At 45.6% G+C, this 22,024-nt stretch overlaps 1 protein-coding gene across 1 annotated transcript in view; it reads left to right on the top strand.

The window, feature by feature from the left end:
• The window catches only part of LOC121618556 (ryanodine receptor 3-like), a 105,345-nt gene that overhangs the window by 21,804 nt on the left and 61,517 nt on the right, over positions 1-22,024 (top strand). The window contains exons 2-18 of the mRNA XM_041954059.1: positions 868-987; positions 6,365-6,469; positions 7,136-7,156; positions 10,553-10,567; positions 11,090-11,164; positions 11,367-11,445; positions 11,984-12,096; positions 13,210-13,309; positions 13,854-13,947; positions 14,811-14,885; positions 15,485-15,641; positions 16,299-16,463; positions 16,903-17,024; positions 17,928-18,108; positions 19,043-19,178; positions 20,493-20,588; positions 20,936-21,054. Of these exons, the coding sequence (XP_041809993.1) occupies positions 868-987; positions 6,365-6,469; positions 7,136-7,156; positions 10,553-10,567; positions 11,090-11,164; positions 11,367-11,445; positions 11,984-12,096; positions 13,210-13,309; positions 13,854-13,947; positions 14,811-14,885; positions 15,485-15,641; positions 16,299-16,463; positions 16,903-17,024; positions 17,928-18,108; positions 19,043-19,178; positions 20,493-20,588; positions 20,936-21,054 (1,773 nt within the window). The remainder of the gene's footprint in view (positions 1-867; positions 988-6,364; positions 6,470-7,135; positions 7,157-10,552; positions 10,568-11,089; positions 11,165-11,366; positions 11,446-11,983; positions 12,097-13,209; positions 13,310-13,853; positions 13,948-14,810; positions 14,886-15,484; positions 15,642-16,298; positions 16,464-16,902; positions 17,025-17,927; positions 18,109-19,042; positions 19,179-20,492; positions 20,589-20,935; positions 21,055-22,024) is intronic.

Raw genomic sequence — 22,024 nt, 5'->3', positions numbered from 1 at the left:
AGAAAAATATATCCAGAAATATAACAAATAGAGGCATACATGCTCCAATATACGCACACATTAAATTCATGCATAATATACTAATGCAGCATCAAAGCCATGCGGTGCCTCTCTTATACATACATAAATGTATTCATTTACTCAGATCATTATTTTCTGTTGAATCACGCAAAGCTCCGATCAGTTGCCTCATTTGTACCACATAAACCGAGTAAATGGCCTGAAGGAGTTGTGTCGACTCAAAGGGATCAGCGATGGATGGTCTCTGTTTGATGGTCACATTTAGAGAGGAAAAGCCCCCAATTAGCTGGGCGGCGGTCAGGAAGAAATAATAACTGGTGAAGGAGGGGAAATATATGATGGTTATTAGACAAACCAACTCTTTTTGGCCCCTTTTTAGGTTGTTGGTTTTAGCACAGGACTTGAATACTCCGTGTGCATAGAAACTACCAAGTGTTTTGCTCAAGGGCAATTCAGCTTGTCAAACCTCAATGTCAAACAACAGAAAACGTAATACTGTGCAAGTCATACAAGTCATTGTTTGTGGATGCACAGTTTATTTCTCTTATTTTGAAAGTGTGTCATGAAAGAAACACAAATAGTAAGAGTGACATATCTAGAAGGACCACACAGGGTTGAAGCATTATGATTATATTTTGAGAGTCTTGTTAATTTGTCCAGCAGTCTGTTTCCATCTCCTCTTGTTCCTCTGCCACGGAACTTTTTCCAGGCCATAGCGGCAGCAGAGTCTCCCCTGATCAGTGGACTGGCTTGGGCACGCATGTGGGTGGGCTCTCTCGGGACGTGATGCACACACTCACAGCATCCACACTCATGCACAGACTGAAGTCCGTTTTGTCTTGACAGGATGATGAAGTGGTGCTCCAGTGCGTGGCCTGCATCCAGAAGGAGAATCGCAAGTTCTGCCTGGCCGCCGAGGGGCTGGGCAATCGGCTGTGTTACCTGGAGCCCACATCTGAGGCAAAGGTAGGCACGGTAACTCCACTGCTGCATGGCCTGACCCTCTCTGACGTGGAAAACATCCAGGGGAACGCAGGTGTCGTTGCTGTGGGATGTCTCTGCTCAGCTCCTTGATCACCCATGTTCATTTTTTCTGCAGTTACATAATCAACTACATGTTCACATACAGACACTAATATATTCAGAGGTCACATGAAGCAGTTCTCAGGAAAATGAAGCGCATGAAAGGACATGTTCGCCCAGGCGAGAGCTCCATGGAAACCAGACGTCCATGTTGTTCATCCGCGTTTAGGTCCAGCAAAGACTCGGTGAAGCCAAGCGGGGATGCACAGAGAGGCGTCTCAGCGTGCCATCAAAGCCGTAACAGCAGCTCACATCCACCGCGGCCCCCTTGATGAGCTTTTCTTCCGAGGGTTCGTGACAGCGTCGCCTCTCTGTGGGCCCATCGTCAGATAATTCCCTGAAATTACGCCCCTGGACGTGTTTGATGGATTGTTTCATAAACAGTGCTGTCGTTGGCCTTAATTGCCTACAGCTTTATTGCAGCTGAGCAGCACGGTGGTAGCTGCTGACGCATTTGCTGGTTTGTGCGGCTAAGAGCGAAGTTTTAATTAAAACTGTTGATGAGAATTTCATTGTTTGCCTTTGTAAGCAGCAGGTTTCCATCTATGGTAAATGTGTTTTTGTGTTGCACATGATGAAAATTACGAAGCGCATCTTCAACCTGTTACTCAACAAGCTGTTTGGCAGAAATATCTGAATGATGATTGGAGAAAATCGTGTCATTCCCAAAATGTTCTCACCTTTCATTGGCCCCTGTTGCTCTGCTGCTCATCTGGCATTTATGTCAAAGCCTATTGACAGCAGGCACAATGGGCATTTTCTACACTAGTTAGCTTTTAATCATAATAATCCATTAGAATAGTGTGAGATTGATTTCGCTCAGTGCAGAGCAGCAGGCATATAAAGTGTGTTAATGTGTAAGAGACACTTCGGGAAGAGCAACAACATGAGGAGGCTGAACGAGGAATGCACTCCTTTCATTTAGTATCTTCTCTCCTTTCAGCAACCCCCTCCACCAGCTCTCACACAGAGTATGTGTGTACGTAGGGGGGTTACTGTGCACAGAGGGAGGCGAGGCTTTCATTCCATATTGGATGGTAATTATACCTGACAGGTGTGATTGATGTTCTCCCGATCTTGCACTTTGTCTTCATTGCCGTTGCTGCTTTTATGAAAAGGCATCACCCCACCTTCGGGATCAACGACGGAGAGGCGAGAAGACCCAAGACGGCAATTTAGAAGTGGGCTCGGAAGGCTGGATAGGATGCCTCCTCTCCTTGGTGAACCAGCCTGGTAATGGGGCACAGAACCAGGACGATGGGATGTGGTTGATTTAAAGTGTGCACAGTTTAACATCAATCAACCCGCGAGAAGCTGGTTGATTGTGATGTACGACCAGCAGTTCCCCCCTGTCAGCGGCTCAATATTATGACCTCTGGAGGGCAGATGCCCACATACCATGATGGCAGTGATGCTGTGTCTTTGCTGTGTGTACAGTGTGTGGATCAGGAAACTATCAGTTTGTTTTGGTTCCTTTCTTTACGCCTTCAATCAACAGTTGCAGCGGCTCCTCCAATTAAGCTGAAAAGGAATGGCAGAGTACGAGGTCACCTCCTCAAGGCAATCAGCTTTAACCCTCTTTGACCCTCTCTCTGGAGACGGAAATAAAGACATGATCTATCCTTGCCCGCCATCTAGCTTTGCTCTTTCCCTCATTACACTATTGGTCATAAACCAAACATCAGGGCACGGCCGAGCTGCTGTAAAGCTGTCTCTCGGCTCTGCATCGCGAGAGCACATCCTGACAGGGCTGGAGACTCATCATCCCCTCTGGCCTTTCCAGACCTCCATTTCACCGCCCGCCTCTGTCAAGACAGTCCCCTCCCCACCGACCGTTAGAGTCCTGCGCCTGGAGAGAGCAAAGGTCAGCTGTTAGTCAGCCAGAGAGATGAGGCAGGGCCTGGATTGTTTCCCACCAGACCTTCTTTATTATGATTTCTCTACAGTGACACTGCTGGAGGGATGGCTAACCGCTGCAGAGGCATCTCCAACCTAAACAGCATACAGATTGAGGGAGAAGGATGTGAGAGATTTGCACGTTCAAGCGTGAATAGTTTGAAATTTTGAGAAATACTATTCACTTTCAAGTTAAGACACTCAGTACCACTCTCATGTCTGTATGCTTGAATTTTAAATTGAATATGAAGGAGACAGCTAACGTAGCTTAGCATAAAGAGTGGAAACAGTCGGCTCTGTCCGAAGGCTGAAAAGAAAATCTGCCAAAAGGCACCACTGCAGCTCACTAATAAACATGTTACATCTTAACTGTGTAATCTGCACAAATAGGAAAATGTACAAAATGTGGTTTAATGCAGGGATGTGTGCCAATCTATTCCCTGGCCAGGCGCACTGACCTCCTGGAGTCTTTTTGTCAGCCTGAGGCTGCCGGGCAAACGGCGGTGACTCCAGACATCAGAGTCAGAATCAGTATCAAAAGACTTTATTGATCCCCGAGGGGGAAATTGGGTCAGTTGCAGTTGCCCTCATTGTCCAACATTAATAAAATAGAAAAAGGGAATAAAATATATATTCTAGAACATGTAAAAATATTTTAAATATATGTTAAAAAAACATATACACTATACAACAATAAAAATAAGCCACAGATAATAAACAATATGAAATATTTGCATGTAAATATGTAAACTGTGTGTATTATGCTACAAGAAATTATGCTACAATATGCTAAAATAAATAGAAATTTATCTGTTGTGCAACATTCTTAAAAAATAATAATACTGGAATACTTTGACTGCTAAAACTAATGCTATCATTGCACAGCCCAGTTGCATTATTGCACATGTTGATGAGACATGACAAAAGAGATATAGCAAGCAAGATATAACTTGTATGTGAGCTTAAAAAGTGCTGGGAGTCAGTTTCTTTGTTATCTTTAGACAGAGCCAGGCTAGCTGTTTCCCTACTTCCAGTGTTTATGCAAAGCTAAGATACAAATCATCCCATGGTCCATTGTCAATGTAGAAATATGGTGTTGAACGTTTCTCTGCATGTCTGCACAGTAATGATATAAATGAGACATTTAGGATGAAAACAAATTTGCACCATCTCTCAAAATATAGCAAATCATTCAAGTTGATGTCTAATTTAAGCGATTGTGGAGCGTGCCTGTAGTCCGCGGCCAATGAGACAATCTGGAAACACTACTGTTGGATTCCACCACACTGGCATGTGTTGCAGTAAATCTAGTCATCATCTCTATTTGTTTTCACTGACGCACTTCCACAGCCCTGCCTGTAGCATCTCTACTTCAGCATGGCTTACACTGGAGTGATCTGATTGCTGTGGCTGTGCACAGTAGTGGTCGTTTTACTCTTGGTGATCTTATATGTAAGTCCACTGCTACCTCACCCCGAAACTGGGTTGTGTGAAGTTTGCAAATGAGGTTAGATTTACCTGTGAGAATGAACCAGTTTGGAGGGAGTTGAGCTACTCAGTAAGGAGGCCAGGGAGGGTGTTTGGGTTGGTGTCATTTGTCTTGCAGCCGTACCCCTGCTTCCCTCATTCTGTCAGTGATTTGCCTCCGTCCTCCGCTGTCCCATGCAGCGCTGCCCTGGTTTGGGATGCGATTTGGCATCTTCTTCGTTTGTCTAATATCGCTCCATCCAAGACCTGGCTTATCTGAGCGCAGACTGACCCGAGAGCACTTAATCTGTTTCTAAAGTACCTTTTAATGAATATCGCCCACTCGATTAAGACGAACTTGGTTCAAGAGCAGCAAAAATGCAGCAGTCAGCACAGGCTTTATGAGCGGACATCTAATCAGAATATCCCTGTAGATCCAGAGGGCAGCCTTACATTTTCTGCTATATATGGATGTTTTGCTAATGTAGCAAAAAGTTCTTTGCATACTAAATCAAAATCAGTATTGATGGGAGGCAGGACAGGTGCCTGTGGTAATCATCTCGTGATGACAAAGAGGAGAGTAACAAGCGCTGCACACTGCATTACTGCGCACCTCATCAGGTTGTGCTACATGGTGACTCCACTATAAGAGCTACAGCAGTGACATGCAATAAACAATCAATTTTATTTTATTAACAATGGATTAAATGACTATCAATATGAAAGGATAAACCCGTAGCGAACCATCACCAGCTCTGCAGTTTCCTGCAGCATTTCTGGCCCTCTCTCTCACTGCGCTCATCAGCTTGTTTCCAGCAACAACATGCAGCTGATAAACCCACTGTACGCTACCGACCAGCTCCAAACAGCAGCAGACAAAGTTAGCGATGACCTGGTGAGCAGCTAAAGAAGTGGGTGGAGACCAAAAACAGAGCTAAATAGAGAGTGAATATTGGACTTATGTTTGCCAGGTAGTAGGGCTGAACAGTTAATTGAAATATTATTCAGGTCGCGATATGAACGAGGGAAATATCCACATAACAGGAGGTGCTTTTTTTTGAAAAAGGTAAAATGTATCACAACATTCATGAAAATGAAATGGCAAAATTACCACCCCCACTTAAATCATGACTCATGTCAGAATTGCAATATCTGTGAAAATAATCGCAATATGATTAATATGATGATGATTTTTTATTATTTTATTTTTTTTGCATATTGTTCAGCCCTACCAATCAATCAATCAATCAAAATTTATTTATACAGCACTTTACAACACTCAAGGTGACCAAAGTGCTTTCCAGTTAAAAGCAAACAGTGAAATTAGAAATGAAAAACAGATTAAAAGATAGCAACAATAGAACACACATACCACGTGGATACACACACAACCTCAAATGAATGCTAATGCCGCTCTTTACCTCCTGGGTGTGTAAATAAGCAGCGGTTAGCTACCAAATTTGCCATCAACTCCATGTGTGTGTGCGGCTTGTTTTCACTGCCCCCAAAAAGCCAAACATCAGTTAATGCAGGTTTAAAGCTGCTCTCATACGGCAGCAACAGGCAACAGTTTCAAAGATTTCACTACCCAGAAGTGGATAAACTGCACTCCTTGGACCTTGGTTGCCTTTTTCTTACATTTAATGGTTAGAGAGGGTGGAGATGGTTGTAAAAAAAAAATGGTCCTTGTGGAATGAACTCCTGAGGTGCTCTTGTCCTCTGGAGCCTCAACTTTTGATTTAGCCTTAGAAGAAAGTAGCATTTTTTCATAGGCTGTAAAAATCTGCTTCACAGAGCTTACAATGAGAACACGACTGTGAATGCTGTATGCAAAATAAATAAAAGTGGCCTTTAAAACTCCTTTGTGATAACTTTCCCCACTTCTCTGTTGTCGCAGTATGTTCCTCCAGACCTGTGCATCTGCACCTTTGTGCTGGAGCAGTCTCTGTCAGTACGGGCCCTGCAGGAGATGCTGGCTAAGAGCGGACAGAACAGTGAAGGGGTGAGTGATGGTACACACACACGTGCTAACACACACACACACACACACACACCGGGACAGGAAACAGTCAATCCATACTTCAACTCTTCATAAGCCATCCCTGAGCCATGTACTGTATGTCCGATTTTCTGCTAGATGTTCAAAAGAGGTCGTAAAGCAGTTTATTGTAATGAATGCTGTCAGCTCAATTGAATACTCTTAACTTGTTCAGTCACTCTAAAGAGATTAATGGGCAAAATAGGCCCATTACATTGGCCTGGGGACCCCGACTGCAGAGAGGTCTGGGCCCCCATGACTATTAATGAGGACGGCGTGGCATTACTGCAGCTTTTCCTCAAGTGCTGCATGCACTTTTGCCCATTTGATTAACACCAAGCCTTGAAGGAAAACATCTTTATTTAGCTACATCTTTTCCTTTGTGAAATAAACGTCCCACAAGCAAAGAGAGCAGCTGGAAATATATTTTGCTCTTTTTCAAGCACTTTTTCCAACACGATAAAAGGAAAGAGGAGGGTCTGGTGGAGGGAATGTGCACATGTAGTCGTTGTTTTCGTTGTCTTCTTGCAAGTGTGTTTGCTTCTCTCTCTCATTTCTGTGACAGATGTGTAATTCTCCCATCTTTATTCTTCTATTTTCTGTGTATAATCTCCATCTTCTGCATGATAGACACGCGGCCCGGATCGATGGGTATGTTCACCACTCATACCATTCCCCTCTCATCCCCAATGCATGACGCAGTAGATTAGCCCCAATACACAGTTTGTTCTCTTCCTCTCCCTCACTGACGTCCTATAGTATGGCTCGCCTACTGGAACACGTCACCACTGAACATTCGTCATTACATTAGAAATCGATAAAAATCAAAGTTTATGCAAACGCCAGAGCTCATGCTTCCAAATAACTAATGACGGTATGGATTTTCGGTGTACGCTGGGTGAGAAGATTGTGTCTGAGCTCCTGCCGAGCTGACAGAGACAAATAGAGTTATGTATAGACTTCCCAGTAAGGTTCCCTACGACCATCAGCTCTCACACAACTCACTTTCCACTGCTGGAGAACTAGAGCGGCACCAATGCTGGATTAGTGTCAGATTAACATTAGTCTTGTCCTCGGGGCATTCAGATGGATGCTCATTGCAGTATCATTTGTTTTATGCAAACCCTACCACATAGGATAAGCTCTAATTTGTCACAGTATTACTCACTCATTCTTGACTGTGTTCTATGAGACGCTCTGAGATGATGCAAACAGCTGAGACAGAGATTTCTGCAACAATACAGAAAATGATCACGAGCGTTTTAAATAAGCTCTCAGCTGACTCTGAGTCAGATTTAGCCAGTTCACCCCTTAATGCCACACGGCCAATGATGGTGAGAATTTCCATAAATCCACACTTAAAGCTCATATTCATTGACTTGACTTGCGAGATAAATGGATGTTTCAGTGCCAGCGCTTTGTGGCCACGGTGCACCGTCTGTGCTGCAGAAGGACAGAAGTCAAAATCATTTGTTCCGCTGCTGCTGCGGCGGGTCTGAGGGCTCGCTGGCGGGGAATTATGAGACACAGCAGAGAGAAAGGGTGCTCAAAATATTTAATGCTAAGTTAAAGCTCAAATGGACATATTTAACAGCTAATCCAGGTTCATCCCTCTTGCATCAGCACCTTTTTAAGGCCATCGCGTTGAGTCCAGCTGAAATTAAGTTGTTTTTTGTCTGCTACAGCACATGTATGTGTTCCGTACATCACTTGTCCTGATTTCACCTTTGAGAAAATACCGGAAGCCAAAAGGGAGAAGCTTATATTTTATGTTAATAGGTTTCTGGATGGTTCCCCCTACCTTTGTACCAATTTGTCTGAATCCTGTAAATTATTTATCTGCGCTCTATATGTAGAGCTTATTTCCATATGGCCAATCAAATTGCTCCATTTTAAGCCAAATGTGCATAAAACCCATCGCCCTTCGATCAAAACGAGGTGGTCACACCGGCTAACAGCCAGACAGCAGCCTGCTGCACTACATTAGAGACTTTGAACAATAACCCACATTAGCTTTCCTGCTAAAGACTTCTTATCTAACTCACAAACATGAGCACATCTTGTCCTGCACTTTGCCGAACGAGCCACCAAACAAACATTCCCCGGCTAAAGGTGCACTGCTAACACCAGTTTGCAGGCTAGATAGGTAATGAGCTGCTCAGCTGCAGCACATTAAACAGCATGTAAACTTATCTTCAAACTGGAAACTCTTCAGTGCCACTGCAAACAACACACTGTCTGCCAACGACATGCAGCTGCAGCGCAAGTTTGTTTCCTTTGTTCCTGGCCGGTGCTCAGCCTGCCAGCTGCTGTCAATCGAACCCAGACTGAGAGAAGAATGAGTATTTCTCAAACACCTTTTCTTTCTTCCCTTTCAAAACAAAAAAGCACTCGATGATACATTTTACTAAAAATTTGTTTTGACTGCATAATTTTAGTTGGAATTTAATTTTCTTGATTTTCATACCTTCTATAAGACTAGTTGGACGATTTACTCATCCTTAACCTTTCCTATCTTTTGTACCGTTTGTACTTTGCACTGTTCCTTTGGGGCTTGGATTGGCCAGTTTTACTGTGTTACTTCAGTGTTTTCTCTCCACTCACATTTATCTGATTTCGATATTGTCTACCTATTCATCATTCTTCGCCTGCGCTGAAATGCCACTGGAGAAAGCACCATTAAAGGGGAAGTGGAGGTTGAATATGTCTCGGCTGAGGCTCGGAAATCAATACGTCTTTGAAGAGATGGGCTTATCAATAGACCGTGGCTGGAGCAAATCGGTAGCGTGGGCGGTTTTAGCCGGAAGACACTGAGGAAGAGGGCCTGCAAAGACAACACACTTGCAGCTGGTGTAAATGCCAGCCCCCTTTTTAGCTCAATATCCACCAGCGACTTTGTTGTCGCTCATCCGAAAGGCGCTGACCCGTTTGATTCGAGGGTCGCTGGTCAAATGATGACATCAGTCAGTCAAAGAAACAGAGCTGCTCTGACAACATCTGGCGTCTTGTGCTCCTTTTCCTCTCCCACCTGGTTTTCCTTTAGCTCGGTGCTCGCCCGTGGCTGTTCCCACCCCTTCCTTTATCGAGAGGAACCACAATACTGCAGCCGCACACACGTACGCATTATCAGCTGCAGGGCTCACACACCGGGGAGGCTGCGACCTGCTAAATGTCATGCCTTTAAATTGGTATGAGGATGTCACTTGTGGTCAACAGCTGGACAGGAGATAGACCACACAGCTTGTTTCTTCTCTTATATTTTTCCTTTTCCTTTATGGTTCAGTGAGCTGAGGGTAATGCAGTTTTACTCATTTCAGTTGCTCAATGTGTATTGAAATTTTTCTGCAATTTTTACTCCTCATTCTTTTTCTTACTGATATGGGCCACAATTTCCCTCAGTCTGCTCTATCTGTATAACACACCGCTCAGCCGTGGGAAAAGGAGGGGAGCGGAAGACTTGGGGTTTATTGGTTGTGGTGATTGCAGCTGGATGTGCCTCGCCGCATTAAGCTCAGTACCTCAGCCAGCATATAGCAGTAGCCAGAAGCACAGGACAAGCCTGGAAGCCAGTGCTGCAGTCTGCACGGCACAACTGCATCAAATCACAGGCCGGCTATTGTCCCTGTGGCCAATGGAGGGGGATAGAGGGAGGAAGAGAGACAATAAAGAGAGGCTGTGCATGATAGGATGTTTTCACGAAACACTCTCATGATTCATGTATCTCTCACACAATTAAGGACTCACTTCGCATTGGTAGATTTAAAGCCTTGAATACATATCATTAGTGTCCTGTCGTGCTTGTAGTTTCAGTTGAAAGTGGCATTCTTATTGTTAAACCCGGCTGCTTGGTTTTGTTTCGTAAAATGCCAAAGAATATTTTCCTTAATTCCTCTCAGAAACAATGACCTTTTGACAATCGCATGTGCCCTCAGGATTTAAATAATTGTGTACCAAAGATTAAAATAAAGCAGCTGACGGCAGAGCGGCTCAGGAGAAAAATAGTCCTTTCTGAATAATGACACTCTTTCTTACCTTAATGCTTCCTAGAGGCTCATAAGGAAGGTGAGTAACATGGGAGTTGCTTGCCAAAGAAAACAGCAGAAACTCTTCTTTATCCCCTTTGCATCTCTAACAGTAGAGATATCATCTGTTCCCCCCCTGCATCTTAACCCAACCCCATAAGCGGTGGAGTCACTCCCTGCTAATGTTGACATTACATCGGAGACTGACAGTAGCTGCGCATCCTTCCCACATTCCTGTAGTCGGAATGCTGGAAAGATGACCCCGTATCCTGTTCGCTCATGGATACAGGAGCCACAAGCACCATCTCCTCTGGCAAGTCAGATTGCATGTCTTCATTGGCGAGATGGGGTGGCAAACCCTCCCCAAGAGATGTGTGCCCCAAGCTTGAGGTCATCGTCGTTGGCGCGAAGGTCCTCGCAGAGGTCAACAGTCAGTGGCCGTCGGGTGTAGATTGAAGTATTCGGAAGGAGACCACTGGGGCTGGTCTGTCAGGAGCCCGAGCTTGACATGTAACCGCGTGTTTGTGTGTTTTTTTTTTTTGTGCGTGAATGATGTCTGCAGGCGGCGCAGAGCGGCGGACACAAGACTCTTCTTTACGGCCACGCCATCCTCCTGCGGCATTCCTTCAGCTCTATGGTAAGAGGTCGCACGCAATCGCCATCAACGTCACCATCATAACAGCAGCGGTTTCAAACCCGACGAGCAGGACTGAAACGTCATTAGCAATTTAAGTGCATGACAGCCACACGGACAGCAGCATGCGAGCAATGTCTCCTGCAGAGCAGCTTGTGTGTGACGGCTCTGCCCTTTGTTGACTTGATGTGTCTGTTGACCACAGTACCTGGCCTGTTTGAAGACGTCAAGGTCACAGACAGATAAGCTGTCGTTTGATGTCGGCCTGCAGGAGGATTCAACAGGTAAAAGAAAAAACCTTTGCCACAGTTTGCTTTCATCCAGCTCTTTTTCCTCTTTCATTCACACCGCTCTGGCTCTCTTTGTCTACTTCTTTCTCTCTGTCTGTCTCTCTGCTGTCTTCAGGCCTCTCTCTCTTTATGTCTCTCTCTCTCTCTGCACTTTATTTGTTTTTTATCCAGCATCTCGGTTAATATTCCCTGTGGAGAACTGTAGACACAGTGCTGATTACATCTCTGCTGCACATTCAATAGTCTTGTTGTGGTGTCCTGATACCTGGACTTCCTGTGCATTATTATTTCATACCGTGCAGCAGATGAGTAGTCGCCTCAATGTGGCTTAAAGAGATTGTTGCCATGGTGCATTCACGTGTGTCCAAATTCTCATTCCTGCCCACTCTCGCCTTGTTGCATTATTAGTAATTACAGATGACATTGTGGCAGGGGAAATGTCATGCTCTCAAAACTGTTCAACACATCACCTTATTTAGATTCAAATATGGAGGCAGCATAAATTTGTGTATGTGTGTGTGTGTCACTGTAGGTGAGGCCTGCTGGTGGACGATCCACCCTGCCTCCAAGCAGAGATCCGAAGGAGAGAAAGTGCGGATTGGCGATGACCTCATCCTCGTCAGCTTGTCCTCAGAGCGATACCTTGTAAGTTTATTGTTAGCCATTTGCCCCTTGAAGCTGTGGCTAGTATATGTATATGTGTGTGTCTCTCTGCTGTGTGTCTGTGTGTGTGTGTGAATAATGTAGTGATCTCAGTGAGAGAGCATCAACTGTGCTTCCCCTGATGTGACAAAATTTCAGATTATCCCAATCCGGTTACCACGTACCGCGCTCTCTCCATGACCTCTCTACTGCAGGAGGCTTACTGTTAAAAGCAACAGCGTTTTCCTCCTGGATGACTGCGAGGCCGCTAACAATTACATGAAGCAGCATTTGATCTGCACTGGAAACGTCTGCTTCGGTGGATTATGATTTCTTTAGACTGCTGCCAGTGCCATTTCAAATGAGCTTCTGCTGTTATCGCCCTGGTCACATCCCAAACCTCCCACCGCCATCAATAATGATTATGTTCCTATTGCTCTTCTCATCTGACCTTTTCAGCTATAGGCTTCTTCTGCTATTAGACCCTCCCGCCCTCTAAGCTTAGCATCATAGCACTGTGCTATGTTAACCCTGGGAAACATGTCCCCTGTGATCCACGAGGTTGATGACAGCAGCCAGGCGGTGGGCCACAACCCTGTGGCGGCAGGGGCACAGCCAGATGACCACTTTCGCCTTACGGTCATCCATGTCAATCTGGTAGTCAGTCCCCGCCGTCGCCCACACAGTGGTATGCGGGGACAGCACCTCAGGGCTGCAGAGGGACTCTGGGGAGGGAGGATGTTCAGGACGCAGCTGCCACAAAATTTGTTTTTAGGAGTCTGACACACAGAAACTGTGGACAAACTACCCATGTACGAACACACACACACACACACAGGCACAGCATTACAGCCCCCCAGATGATAGAAATCATGACATCTGTCAGTCAGTTTTCTGACTGGAGTTTTCTTCTGGATCAGTGATTACAGAGAGTTTTAAACTTAAGATGAACTCTGCTGGCAAAGAAATAAACTAGAGATTAATTTACAAACAAAAGATTTCAATATGATCTTATTTATTGTATTGAATCATTTCAGTTGAACTGTATTAACCAGTTCAGCCTCTGTACTGTCACTGATGATGACGCTGCATGCAATCTTTCCTTCTTTTCTCCAGCACTTGTCCATCTCCAATGGCAACATCCAGGTAGATGCTTCCTTCATGCAAACCCTGTGGAACGTCCATCCCATCTGCTCCGGTAGCAACATAGAAGAAGGTAGAGACCACTCTCTTCACATTTTTGTCACATAATTTTCTCCATTATTCTATAGGTTTTTATGTTTCAAGAGGGAAAAAATCACAACTTCTGCATGAAAAAGAAAGAAAGGAGTGGGTGTGGGCTGTCAGATGAATGTGAATTAGTAAGTGTATCTCAAGATGGGTGCAAGTTTCCACTAATTAGCCAAGGAAAGACCCGCAAACATTCAAAAGACTATACTGTGTTACAGTGTTAAATGGATGTTTCATAAAAAGCTTAAGCTTTCTAACTGTTTTTGGAATCTGATTATTTCCGGTTAAAAAGTGTAGATGACTGAGGCTACGACCATTCCAAGTGTTAATGTAAAGATAAAAATTGACATAATCTGATCTGCCTGGATTTAGATTTTTTGCCAACTTTAGAAAAACCCCTAAATGCAACAGTGCTCCCTGAATTTACCACTCGCGTGTGTGATCAGCAGAGGCAAAAGCAGCGACAAAGAGGGCAAACGAAATGTCGAGAGTCACCGTATCCAAATCTTCTGTCCTTCCTCCTCCAACAGGCTACCTGTTGGGCGGTCATGTGATGCGGCTGTTCCATGGACACGACGAGGTAGTGGCCATCCCAGGATCAGACCAGAGCGAAGAGCAGCAGAGGTGCGAAACGCAGCCAGCCTTGAGCAGACCGCAGCATTAGGGGTCACACTTTAGCGGCGGCAAAGCCGTTATGTAGCACACGAGAAGCGAACCGACCTGTGAGTTAGCTCCTTCAGGTCCCACCTCGCTTTGTGAAAATGCCTCTGACCAGCGTGACACCCGGCTCTCCGGGGAGCCAAAATGGCCCCTGTGTTATTTTTATCTACAGCGTTGCTGCTCGGTGCCAACGCAGAAGAGGTGGGCTGCAGAAAAATGGCACACTGGGCTCGAAGTGGGTCAAAGCAGCGGGCAAGGCCCATTCACACTCCGCCAGGTGCCAGGAGATGGGTCTTCCTCCTGGGCACAAACACACATGGGCTATTTTTAGAACGGAGCACGGGAAATGTGGAGGCGGGATTAGATATTAATTTCCAGCTTTGGCTTTTCTCCTACTGTTGTCCTTGAAATGCAACAGACGGAACAAGCTTTTTAGAGGTCTTCAGCTTTTCTGGGGCGGATCAAACACACTCCAAGCTGTCACCCAGGGGTTGGGGGGGGGGGTTGATGAGCGATTTCTTTTATCTTTGGGCCCAGTCAGCCATATCACTGATAGACAGTGTAGCTGTGGGTTATCAGGGTGCACATGTCTCTGTTTGAAGGATGTGACGCTGTAGACGGCAGAGTAAACACAGCCCATGCTTCAGTGTGTGTGGTTATGTGTCTGGGTCGAACGTCTTCCCAGTAAATATCAGCGTGACAAATGAGAGTCAAGAGGTGGTGTTCTTCTAAACCAGGATGAATGACCTTGACAGCATCAGCGGTGGCTAGACATTGAAAGCATGCGCAGACAGACCACCCACTCATGCTTCTCTGGCATCCCCCAGGATAGTCAACTATGAGACGGGTAAAGCCGGTGCCAAGGCCAGGTCCTTGTGGAGGCTGGAACCACTGCGAATCAGGTGGGTTGTGTTTCACATGATCTGTTATCTGTTCTTTTCTGTCCTGTCTCTCACTAGCTGTTTCACTTCTTTTATTTTTTTTTCATTTTCAATCATTCTCCTATGTTTCCACCCAATCTTTTTCTTTCTATCTGTTCTTCTCTCTTTTTTCTCTCTTCACCCATTTGTCCTTTCCTCCCTCTCCCTACCTATGATTTAATGCTGCACTGTGGCCTCTCCGTCTTTTTACTCCTCTCTCCCCCTCCCTCTTTCTTTCCAGTCTTTGATCCTGGCTTTTTTTTGCATCCTCACAGGGATGCAGCCTTTTTTTCCATTTCACTTCCTGTGTCAAATATGATATTTGTCGCATCTGCTGTGTTTTTGACCCCGGTGTGTTTTGAATTTCCTGAACAGAAACAAAATGCATAATTAGAGGAATGTTTTCAGCTATTTGATAATTATTTTCCCGCATGGCGCGCTGAATAATTAACAGCTGGTTGCAATGTTTAGATCAACTAATGAGCAGATATTAGGCTTCCAGGGCTTATGAAAGACAACTTTTGTCTGCTTGTATGTTTGCATAAGTGTTTCATTTTAATGCGTGGGTGTGACCTTGACAGCTGGAGTGGGAGCCACATCCGCTGGGGTCAGCCCTTTCGACTGCGTCACCTGACCACCGGTCACTACCTGGCCCTGACTGAGGACAGGGGGTTGGTGCTGCAGGACCGGGAGAGGTCCGACACGGTCGCCACCGCCTTCTGCTTCAGAGCTTCCAAGGTTAAGATATAAACGCGCACACGGACACAAGGGCACAAGTTATATGCACTTGACTCCCAGCCGTTCCTCAAGGTGACCTCTGTCACATGGGCTCAACCACACACACTTCCTCATTAAACACAAGCCTGGAAAGGAATTACAAAGCATTCCCTCTAAACCTTTACAAATGAACCACCCACTCCCCTTGGACTGGAAAATCACCATTTTTCAAGGACAATGGAAATAACTGGACCAGTGAACGCTACGCCATAGATGTTAATTTAGCTGAACTTGCAGACTCTGACCATTTAGCCTTACTCTGCGTAATGGAGTTTCTAGATATGGACAGTGATTGTGAGCCAATTAGTGACCCTTCCAGTGTGGACTTCAAGCATGCATTATAGAATACAAGTGAAGCCATTTATCACTGAAGTCCTCATGTCGATTATGGGTTGCAGTTATATCAGATCCAAACAGCAAAGCAAATACAATCATCTCACTGTGATTGATTGAGCCATAAACAGCAGATGCAGTTGACATTTGGTTGGCGGATGATTAAGAACAAATCAGCACGCAGCATGTCTGAATGTGGACATTTTATGATTGCACTCACGTGCTCATGCGTTACACACTGACAACTTTTGACATGTTTGTTTTCTCGTCCCTCCCCTTGTGCAGGAGAAGCTGGAGCAGAGCCCCAAGCGGGACATAGAGGGCATGGGGGTGGCGGAGATTAAATACGGGGACTCGCTCTGCTTCATCATGCACGTGGCCACGGGACTCTGGCTCTCCTACCAGGCACCTGATGTCAAATCTGCCCGTCTGGGTCCCCTCAAGAGACGAGTGAGCGGAGACAAACACAAGCACACGCTGTCCCGTCTTCAGATGCACAGCACATACAGAAAGAAACCAAATTAATAAATGAATCAGATTCCTCTGAGTGGATAATTTCTTTGAGGGTGATGAGTTGATTGGGTTAAGATGATTGTCTGTTAGTTCAGATTTCTGCCTTGAATAAACACACACCTTGTCCCTTGGCTACTGTGGCAGAAGTGATGGAGGTGGGCGCGTGGTAACGTGCGTGACAACGTGTCCTCCGTGTAAACACGGCCAGATCGCCTGTAGTGTCAGCACCTGTGTTCCAGACACTCTGACTCAGGGCTGGCTGAGGACTTTCTCTCCATAATGGCTTCCTCCTCATTTTTTGGTCCTTTTCCCCTCCTCCTACTCCATGTATCATCTCATGGCTATGTCTCACTCTCTCTCTTCCTGCCCTCTCGAGGCGTGCCTCCATTCTGAAGGTCACATGGACGACGGGTTGACCCTGCAGCGCTGTCAGCACGAGGAGTCCCGCGCCGCACGAATCATCCGCAACACCACACTGCTCTTTAACCGATTCATCAGGTACGCTAAACATTGCTGCTATCCCCGGCTAATGCAGGCGTTGACGTGATCGCACAAATTGCCCAATTAAGCCAAATTGCAGTTCACATTTGTCTTGAACCACTTTATGAGGATAATCTGCAAAATGTCCTGTCACTGGTACATGTTGCGTAAGCGCCATGCTGATGATGGTAATTAATAGAGATGATAATGAAGTCCTCAACTGCACCACATCACCAAATCACGGATGAAGCCTGAAAACCAGACATCTCAAAGCCCCACGGGCTCTCACGCTGTCCACACAAATTGTGATGTAACGTCCCTCCAGACTGCGAACGCACTCAGAGGAGAGTTAAGCTCTGGGCCTGTGAGTTTTGAGTGAGCGTGGCGTCAAAGCCCCAGACAGCTCACTCAGTGGTCCAGTCATGTGTTTCCAAATGGCAAACATCGTCACGGCTATGCACGGCCAGCTGTGAAAAAGCAAGCCGCCGAGCACGTAAGTGGATGCTTCCAGTACCCTTATTTGTTATCAAACGGCCCGCCGTCCCCCGGGCCAGGCCCGGGGCAATCGTGGCGGCAACATGTGAGAGTCTGTCAGCCCCCAGCCGCCTGTGACACATACATCTCCCCGCACCCCTCCCACTCACACGACAGGAGCTATTTTTAGCCAGCCAGCGGAAATCAGCATTTCAGCATGGATGAACCTGTGGGCTCAACATTGTGTTAGTCATCCAGTCTGCTCGGCCGCCCAGTTAGAGTGTCTCTACCAGAAGGTTATTGCAGCTGATGATGATGAATGGGAGTATTTTGAAAACTATGCATGATCAGGACCGCTGTCATGTCTGAATAAGGGCTTTTTTTTGTGTGTGTGTTGAATATGTGTGAGTGTTTATGTGCTCTGTCTGTGCCCCCCCTCCCTTGCAGAGACCTGGATTGTCTGGGTGTGAAGAACAGGGCACTGGTCTCGCTGCCTGTTGAGGAGGTGCTCCAAACCCTCAATGACCTCATCGCCTATTTCCAGCTCCCTGACGTTGAGCTGGAGCACGAAGAGAGGCAAATCAAGCTGCGCTCACTCAAGAACCGGCAGAATCTATTCAAACAGGAAGTGAGTTTCATCACACAGGAGGGTGTGGCAAACAGTCTATGAAATATCAATTAATAACCACACAAGCTGTTCTGCTTTGTGTTAAGATATTAAACCCTCTCCTCTGAGTGAGAGAATTTTAGTAAGTGGCTGCACATATGAGTGATCCCAGAGCAGCACAAACTCGCAAACGACAAAGTGTGCGAAAGACTAAAGCAATTGATTCTTTGTGTTGTGTTTGAATGCCATCATGTATTTCAAGTTATTGCATTTGAGGGCGTCAGCAGTTTTTGGTGTTATAAGTTTTCCCGAAGCTGGCCCGAGTGCACTGAAGCTTTCCGCTAAGCCCCTAGGACCTAAATTGCTTTCATCAATTACGAAATGTCAGCCGCCGCACCGAGGGGGCCTGCGATGTCAACTATCCAAACTCCCCTAACAGCCTCCAACAATGTGTCTCATCAAGCCAACATACATGAGTGGGAATTAGCCGAAATGCTGAAATAAATATGCATTTTTGCTGCATATTTCAGCAATTCATCTCTCATCTTATTAACCTGTCTCTCTAGGACCATACACCAAAATAGCACAATTATGTCCCACCCTTAATGTATTACATTGAGAAGGTTAATTTGTCAATGTAGAGAGCTGACTCATGACTTTTCCTTGCGTTATAAATTGTCTTGCATATCCATTTTGTCTTCTCACGCTCTCCATTTAGCATATCTGATCATAGCAGATATTTCTCTGTGGTATAACACAACCACCTAATGGGACAGGAAAGAGCCATAGGGCCACGTTCAGGATGGACTGATTGAATACGGCAGAAAAAGAGTTAAAAAATGACCAATGAGAGCTTTTTTTGTTTAATAGGAATGTCAATGTGTTAAATTCCTGTGTTACATTACATGTGTGCTTACTTCATGTTCATGTGTTGCATCGCTGTGCATTTTCTTAGGGCATGCTGACGCTGGTGTCCAACTGTATTGATCGTCTGAACGTCTACAACAGTGCGGCCCACTTCGGGGAGTGTGCCGGGTCAGAGGCCGGAGCAGCCTGGAAAGACATCCTCAACCTGCTGTATGAGCTGCTGGGTAAGACGCTGCTCCCCCACACACGCGCAAACGCCCGCTTAAATCGACCCGCCACTGCAATCAATCACAGAGACGAGTGTTGTTGTTTGAAGATGAAGCAGCTTCAGCTGTGGCGGTTCAGTGGCGATGAGGAACCGTGCTGGCCATTCAGGGACGCCTCATGGTGGAGAATTGAATTCTGAGTTTGCCAGAATTCAGACATCAAGACAAGGCGACACACACCCAGAAAAACTCTGTCTCCAACATCCTCGCATTGTTGGGAAGCGACTTGGTGGCACGTGGCCCACTGCATACAAAGAGCTTCCCAGTTTATGTGATGTGGTTCCAGGGCATCGGCCCAATAAGACCAGCCGTCGCACACCCACACACACACAAAATTCTGGTTGTCCCCTATTGGCCAGATGGCTTTTTATCCATTGCACGTCAATCCTCGCCACTTCGCCGTTTTCTGTTTTGTTTACTTGATCTTGCTGTGCTCTTTGTGTTCCCATAGCATGACATCAGCCCTGCCTTTGCAAAATCACTTTAACCTCTCGCACTGCAAGCATATGCTCCGTCGGATACAGACGTATCTCACTAAAATGATCTGGCAGGGAAAAATAGATTTTTTTTTTTGCTCTCCCTCTATGTCTGGAAACCCTGCTGTCTTCTTCTGTATTTGAAAAATACAATGTTTGCTTGAATGTTTCCTTCACCACTTGCGACATAAAAGATGCGTTTGCGAGCAGGAAATTGTGAGCGTGATTTGTCCCGTTCCTAAGAAGAGAATGTGGTAACCTGTATGTGTGTCTGTCACCCTGCCACGCTGAAGCCCTTCTGCCCTCCAAGTGTGTCCTTCACACTCTTATTTACACTGATTTCACCTCCGGGCTTATATTAGTGTTCCAGCCACGTCTCTCTCTTACCACGTTCCCTCCTCCACACACCTGCTCCGGCGCAGCGCTAAGTGGATTTGGGATGCCTCCCTCCTTTCTTCCCTGTCTGTCTGCGTTGGATGACCCTGCCTTTTTTTTTCTTTTGCTAGGACGTATGTGGGTGTGTTTGTCCGCGTTTGTTTATGTCTTGTCTCTCCTTGTGTCATTCCCTCCCTCTATCTTAGGCATCTTCCAAATTAATATGTATTAGGGTGTCAAAGCAGAGCCTCCCTCGTTCCTCGGCTTTGGGCACGCACATGAGGTGTCCACCTCTGGGTGACATTGTGTTTGCTGTTCTGAGATGTGACTGAAGGGGGTTTCCATCAAACCACTTTGAACAAAAACACTGTCTTCTTTCCCATAAAATTCGACTCATGCACACTTTGCTTGTGCCCTACAGCTGCGTTAATTAGAGGGAACAGAAACAACTGCACCCAGTTCTCCAACAACTTGGACTGGCTGGTGAGCAAGCTGGAGAGACTGGAGTCTTCGTCAGGTACGCTCATTATCATTCTCACTCGTACTGAGCCTCCAGTGAAACAGCATTGTGAGATAACTTGCATTTTCCCTGTCAAAGAGACATCACGAAAGGATCCAGTTACTTTAATGGTAACCCTGCGCCCTTAAACAGGCACAAGTCTTAAAAGATCTAAAAAGATGACGCTGCATGCTTAAAAATCCGACACGTACCTCTGCTTTTTAAACGTATGGTGAAGAATGTATGAGCAGCACCGAGTGTTCCCTGTTGATCTATGCAGACTGGATGTCTTCTTGACGAGTGTCCTCTGGTGTGTCTTTCTCTTCTGCGGGTGTTAACTAATTGATGAATTTGCGGCTGTGCAGGCATCCTGGAAGTTCTGCACTGCATTTTAATTGAGAGCCCCGAGGCCCTCAACATCATACAGAGAGGACACATCAAGTCCATCATATCGCTGCTCTACAAGCACGGACGCAACCACAAGGTGAGCAGCTAGAAGTGCTGCTACGGTTGGGTGTTAATCTGGGGTACTAGCTCTGCTGTGACATAATATAATGATACACCTGCATGTGTAAAGAGGTTGAGGTACAAGGAAAATGTTGAATGAAGTGGTAAATAAAGGTGAAATTATGATTAGGTAATAAAACAATGAAATGTACTCTTAAAGGAAGGTTTGACATCTTGGGAAATAAGCTTTGAGAAATTGCATACGTCTGTAAGGTGAGTATGTAGCTGAAGCCCGCAGCAATTTAGCCTAGCTTAGCATAAAGATTGGAAAGGGGGAAAGAGCAAGCTCTGCACAAAGGTAATAAAATCTGTCTGCCAGCAGCTACATTTTACCTGAGACCAGTGACATCCTGGAATCTCAGCTGGGTGCTTTGCAGCTGCTCCTAGCCAAGAAATAGTCCAGCCCTTTAGATGGAAAATTGTTGTTTATACACTATGGGTTTCGTATGGATCAAAGAAATGTGATAATTAGTGACTTTTAGAGCTGCTGGTAGGTTGATTTTAAAGATAATTTGCAGAGAGCCAGGCCAGCTGTTTCCCCCCTGTTTCTCCAGCTTCATTTTACCTAAAGACATGAGAGTGGCATCAATCTTCTCATGTAACTCTTGGCAAGAAAGCAAATGAGTGTACTTTCCAAAATGTCAAACTATTCTTTTGATGCATAGTGAAATAACACTAGTAACTTGGATGTTGTCAGAAACTTTTAGTCAGGCAAGAAAGCACACAACAACCACTGAAAGTGCCTGTTTATCTTGCATCCAGTCATCTCCAGTTCTTTCCTCATTAGGCTCACCAATATGCTTCACTGGATGCACATTCATTTCCATAACAATTCCCTTTGGGCCTCTTTGTCACCTCTTCTTCTCCTTAGCTACTAATTCATTGTGCTTATACCTTCTACCAGCATACAAACTTCCATCTTTGACAGAAGGCTCCTGGGGGTTTGG

Source organism: Chelmon rostratus, chromosome 15 (assembly GCF_017976325.1).
Source record: "Chelmon rostratus isolate fCheRos1 chromosome 15, fCheRos1.pri, whole genome shotgun sequence".
NCBI lineage: Eukaryota > Metazoa > Chordata > Actinopteri > Chaetodontiformes > Chaetodontidae > Chelmon > Chelmon rostratus.
Note: the sequence above shows the minus strand (reverse complement) of the source record. Positions and strands in the feature narration are given on the sequence as shown.